We start from the raw sequence: 5,829 nt of genomic DNA, 5'->3' as shown, positions 1-5,829 counted from the left end.
AAAAAAAAAAAAAAAAAAAAAATCAATACCATACTGTTTACACTACTGTAGCTTCATAGTATAGTTTGAAATAATAAGGTGTGTTGCCATCAGCTTTATTGTTTTTCCTCATGATTAACTTGGCTATTTGTTGTGTGTGTGTGTGTGTGTGTGTGTGGTTATATATGAATTTTAGGATTTTTTCCCATTTCTGAGAAAAATGTCATTAAATTTTTTGACAGGGATTACATTGAATCTGTAGATCACTTTGGGTAATATGGACATTTAAATGATATTAATTCTTCCAATCCATGAACACAAGATATCTTTCTATTTATTTGTGTGTTCTTCAAATTATTTCATCAACGTTTTATAATTTTTGGTGTCTAGTTCTTTCACTTCCTTGGTTAAATTTTTTCCTAAGTATTTTCTTTGGTAGCTATACTACATGGGATTGTTCTCTTGATTTCTTTTTCAGATAGTTCATTGTTAGTATATAGAAATGTTACTGATGTTTGTATATTGATTTTGTATCCACAACTTTATTGTATTTATTACTTCTAACAGTTTTTTAGTGGAAACGTTAGGGTTTTCTGTGTCAGTTGATCATGTCATCAGCAAACAGTGACAATTTCACTTCTTCTTTTTCTATTTAGATACCTTTTATTTCTTTCTCTTGGCTAATTAGTGTGTCAGGGACTTCTAGTATTATGTTGAATAGAAGTGGTGAGAGTGTGCTTCCCTGTCTTGTTCCAGATATTCAAGGAAAAGCTTTAATTTTTTACCACGCAGTGTAACATTAGCTCTTGTTCTCTCATATATATGGCTTTCTTGTGTTGAGGTGCATTCCTTCTGTACCTAGGTTGGTGAGAACTTTCTCATCATGAAAGCATGTTGAATTTTGTCCAGTGTATTTTCTGCATCTAATGAGATGATCGTATGGTTTCTGTCCTTTATTTTGTTAATGTGAGTTATCACATTCATTGATTTGTGTATGTTGGACCATTCTTGGATCTCAGGGATAAGTCCCACTTGATCATGGTGAATAATCCTTTTAATGTGTTATTTTGTTGAGGATTTTTGCGTGTATGTTCACCACAAATATTGGCCTATAATTTTCTTGTAATGTCCTCATATGGCTTTGGTGTCAGAGTGGCACTGGCCTCATTAAAAAGAGTTTGGAAGTATTCTCTCCTCTTCCACAGTTTTGAAATAATTTGAGAAGGATTGTTATTTGTTCTTCTTTCCTCCTTGAAGTGCTTTTGTTAAATTTGTAATTTGTGTAAAGTGACACAAATTACAGTTGTTTAAGTGAATCTTTTACTAGATACGTTAACTAAAAGGCAACACAGGATTTTGTGTAGTAGTACACATGGATGACTTTGTTTTGTAAATTTCATTACACATTACGTAACAAATCTATGTTCACATAAGTTGATTCTTCTTAGTTGCCCTCTTGGACAGCCTGCCAGAGACCTGGAACTGGTGTTATTCACCTTTGTATTCCTGTTTCCTTAGGTGGACAAATCATTGTCCTTCATTAAATGCTTATCAAATTGAATATCAGGTTGTTAAACACAGTGAAGTTCATAAAAACCATGCTTGTTCATATTCTTCAAAATTATAGATTGATGAGTGGTTAAATACTCATTGGTCAAATTTGTGAATGATAATTTATTTAAAAAGAAATCACTAATGTTTGGACTTCTATAGAGGAAGTACAAAGAGCTTTGAGCTATATTCCAATTGTGTCTCCATAGTTTGTTAAGAGTTTGAAGGATGTGGTCTCATGAAACTGTCTTACTCATGAGTTGTTAGACTGAACAACAAAAATTAGAATTACTTTCAATTACAGAAATTAAAATACTTTTTCAGAAAACCTGTTATAAAAACGTTTTCTAATTTGATGGTTTTATAATTTCCAGGATTAAGCTGTACCTTTTTTGTTTGTTTTTCTCAAGTATTAAGTATTTTGACAGTCTTTATAAGATAGATGATATTTTATATATCATTGAGTCTTTTAACAATTGAGCATTTTTATGAGTTATCGCTGTATTTAAAATGGATAGGTAGGTGTATTAGTCCATTTTCATGCTGCTGATAAAGACATACCCAAGACTGGGTAATTTATAAAGAAAAATGGACTCACAGTTCCACATGGCTGGGAAGGCCTCACAATCATGGCAGAAGGCGAAAGGCATGTCTTCCATGGCAACAGACGAGAGAAAATGAGAATCAAGTGAAAGGGGAAACCTGTCACAAAAACCATCAGATCTTGTAAGACTTACTCACTATCACAAGAACAGTGTGGGGGAACCCGCCCCCATGATTCAGCTGTCTCCGCAGGGTCCCGCCCACAACACATGGGAATTATGGGAGCTGCAGTTCAAGATGAGACTTGGGTGGGGGCACAGCCAAACCATATCAGTAGGTCTCTGGCTGGCTTAAACATGTGGCCATGGCCCTGCAACCCAGCCTGCCATGTCCCTGGCCTGGTTGTCCCTTGGGCTTCCTGGGGTCCTTGAAGGGGCAAGGATCTGGAGTTAGGAGGAGGATGGTGTCTGGAGAAACACACTGGAGAAATAATGCTTTATAATTACTTACTTTTGCCCGTCACCTGTGCTCCACCCTGTTAATCAGTCTTTACAACTATCCTAGAAAGCGGTTTCTCCTGTCTTCTCGAATTTACCAGGGAACTGAGGCCCAGAGAGGCCTAGCAGCTCTCCCAAGGCTGTCCAGCTGGTAAGAGGCAAAGCTGGAATTTTCACTTTGGCCCAATTCCATGGTCTTTGACATAGCATCAGAGACAGACTCAGTTTACCTCTTAGAAGAGAAGAGCTAACGGTGTTTATCTCTATTAGACCCCCGGGAGCCAGAGCCCTGGAACAAGCCAATTCTTACTGTTGAATGTCACCTCTTCCAGGCAGCCTCTTCTGATGCTTCTACCCTCCAGGCTGGGTTAGGTCTGAACTTGGTTGAAAATGTCTGTTTAAAACATACCTGCCATGCTTAGACTTGTTCACTGCAGTGGTTCCAGCCTGGCCTAGAGTAAGCATTCGGTAAATGTTTGTGAAATGTGAATATGTGATTCATTAAAAGAATAAATAAAAGAAAGTAAAATTAATAAGAAGTATTAGAATTTTGACTTGTTCATAATTTAAAAATACACAGATCTGATAAATGTTTATTTCTAACTGATTGAAGTGCTCTTGATTCAGTTCTCCGTGTCAGTGTAATAATATTAATATAGTGTAATAACAGCAGCTTTTTATTACATAGTTTTATCATTTAATCTCATCATCTCTAAGGTATTTCCTTTTTTAATAGAATAGGAAATTGAAACTCAGAGAAATGACTCACTTAAGAGCATACAGTTAAGTAGCTACAGAGGCAAACCTTGAACTTAGGGTTTATGATTCCAAGTTAGAAAACTCTTTCTTCATATCATGCAGCATCTGTCACTAATACTGTTCAGTATAGTTTGGATGTTTTGATAGAAGCAGAAATAGTTTTTGTGCTCAGTTTTCCTAGTGAATGCAACACAGACAATTAAAAATAATAAAAACGTCAATATCTGCTTATTTTATCAGCAAGTGCTCAGTGACATTCCATAGTACAATAGAACAATACAGAAATGCTAATTTAATTGATTGTCTAAAAATGTAATGTATGTGTTTAATGAATGTCTTATCATTCATTTAATTTTGAGTTCAGTATGAACAGTTAAATAAAAACATAAAAACTTGAATGTAGATACATTTTTTTTCTTTCCCAGACAGATATTGATTATGTACATGGTGTTGTAGCCAACCTGGAGAAAGAGTAAGTTCTTCTTAATTATAAACATAAGAATATTTCGTTACTGTTACCTCTTGGGTTTCTTACTAAAAGAAAATGCCTTCCCTGATAGTTCATTTCTCTGTGGAGTTCATTGTTTACTAGATCACCTCTGATTGGTATTTTATATTGTCGTAAAGTAGGTGCATATATATCCAGTTATGTGATGGGATAAATTGGTGTATTTCATTATAGAAAAGACTTGAATGTCCTATGTATGTAACACTATTAAATAACAGTCTTTAATCTTGAAGACAGTGAATACAGAGAGAGTCATATGAGATGAAATCTTTCACACTGTATTTACCAGGCAAGATTTTTCTGCTCTCAGGGTAGATATTTATGTAGTAATTTCAGACCTCAATTTTAAACTATGTCTTAATCTGTTCTCTTCTGCAAAGATTGAGTAGCAGTTCACTATGAGCAAGGCACATGGTAGGTAACAGAGGGAAAGCTTTAGTAAGTTTCAGATATTATTTTTTATAATATTGCCTTAATAGTCTTAATAATGGAATAAAATTAGTCTTGCTATGAATTTCTTCATTAAATTGTATCTGTTTTTTGACCCTAAAAGACATACCTTCTACTTAAAAAGACCAAAAAGAAGCAACAATCGTTTGCTAACCGTACATTTAATATAATGTGACTCCTTGTCCATCGAAATGTTAAAATTGAATATTTAAAAAAATTATGCGTAGTTCAGGATTAAATTGCTATTTGTTTGATTTTCCTGAAGTGCTGAGTTTCTTGGAAGTCCTTATAGAAACACAATATGGCGTAGACTTCTTAAGTAAAGGAACAGAGCAGTGATGATTGGACCCCTTTCCCACTGACTCAGGGGCAAGTCTGTGGGCTTATGCAAGGATTCTGTTGATTTACATCTTCCTCGGTGTGTAGAGAACCAAGCTCAGACAAAAAGCACAGTTAAACACTAAGAACATTTGTGCAAAGGCAGGCAGTCGCACTAGCATTTTGTGGAGATTTGCAAAAATGAATCAAGGGAGAATGCAAATGAAAAATAAATTACCATTCGGTCAGTTCAGACTAATTAAAAAACTTTAGAAAGGGTTCTGAACCTCAGCCCAGTGAACATTTTGGGCCAGATGATTTTTTGTTGTGGGGGCTGCCCTGTGCATGGTAGAATGTGGGACAGGATCCATAATGTCCACCCACCAGGCGTCAGTAGTGCTGATCACAGCTGTGGCAACCAAAACGTCTTCAGACGTTGCTAAATGTCCTCCCAGAAGGACAGAGTCACCCCCAGTTGAGAAACACCGGTTGAGAATGACATGGGGTCTCTAACCCACAAACAGAGCTTCTCGAAGATGTCAGAACTTTGGTTTTTGCATAAATATATGTATTTAAAGATACATACTTACTTGTTTTTCTTCAATTTTCTATTTTCTGTGAGACCTTGATTTGTTTTTTTAATTCAGTTACATTTTAGGAATGTTAATGCCTGCAGTTGGCTTAGGATTTCTATGCTACTTTAATAAGAGCAGTATTTTATAGTTTTTAAAGCATTACTTTAAAAAAAAACTTCTGCTATTAGAAAAAACTGTATTTTCTGTAAATGAAATCAATGATGGAGATGCTCCATTGAACACCTTGTGGCCATAACATTATACGTTGCTACAAATGATTACTGATGTGTTTTATGTTAAACACAGTGTATTGAGCTTTAAGATAAATAAAATCCTACAGAACTTAAGTTAACTCAGCTAGCCTTTCTCATAATAGATTTTCTAAAGAAATCAGTTCTGGCTTGGTGGAAGTCATATCACCCCCTGAAAGCTACTATCCGGACTTGACAAACCTAAAGGAGACATTTGGAGACTCCAAAGAAAGAGTAAGGTGAGCGCGTGCCGTTTAAAACCTTCCGCACTTATGAGCGTAAACATCTAATACATGTAGTTTTTATTTATCGAAGCTGAAAACATTTTAGAGGTGAATTTGGTAAAATCTTCTAGGTCAGTCTCATTAAGTCCAGGACACTTGTGAAATAATGTGGAG

The 5,829-nt window shown here is 35.4% G+C and overlaps 1 protein-coding gene across 1 annotated transcript in view; it reads left to right on the top strand.

Annotated features, from left to right (window-relative positions):
• MGAT4A (mannosyl (alpha-1,3-)-glycoprotein beta-1,4-N-acetylglucosaminyltransferase, isozyme A) overlaps window positions 1-5,829 on the top strand; it is a 132,172-nt gene that overhangs the window by 87,560 nt on the left and 38,783 nt on the right. The window contains exons 5-6 of the mRNA XM_011956550.1: window positions 3,755-3,801; window positions 5,557-5,670. Of these exons, the coding sequence (XP_011811940.1) occupies window positions 3,755-3,801; window positions 5,557-5,670 (161 nt within the window). The remainder of the gene's footprint in view (window positions 1-3,754; window positions 3,802-5,556; window positions 5,671-5,829) is intronic.

This window comes from Colobus angolensis, unplaced genomic scaffold (assembly GCF_000951035.1).
Source record: "Colobus angolensis palliatus isolate OR3802 unplaced genomic scaffold, Cang.pa_1.0 Scaffold42, whole genome shotgun sequence".
NCBI lineage: Eukaryota > Metazoa > Chordata > Mammalia > Primates > Cercopithecidae > Colobus > Colobus angolensis.
This window is presented reverse-complemented; position numbering and strand designations above follow the sequence as displayed.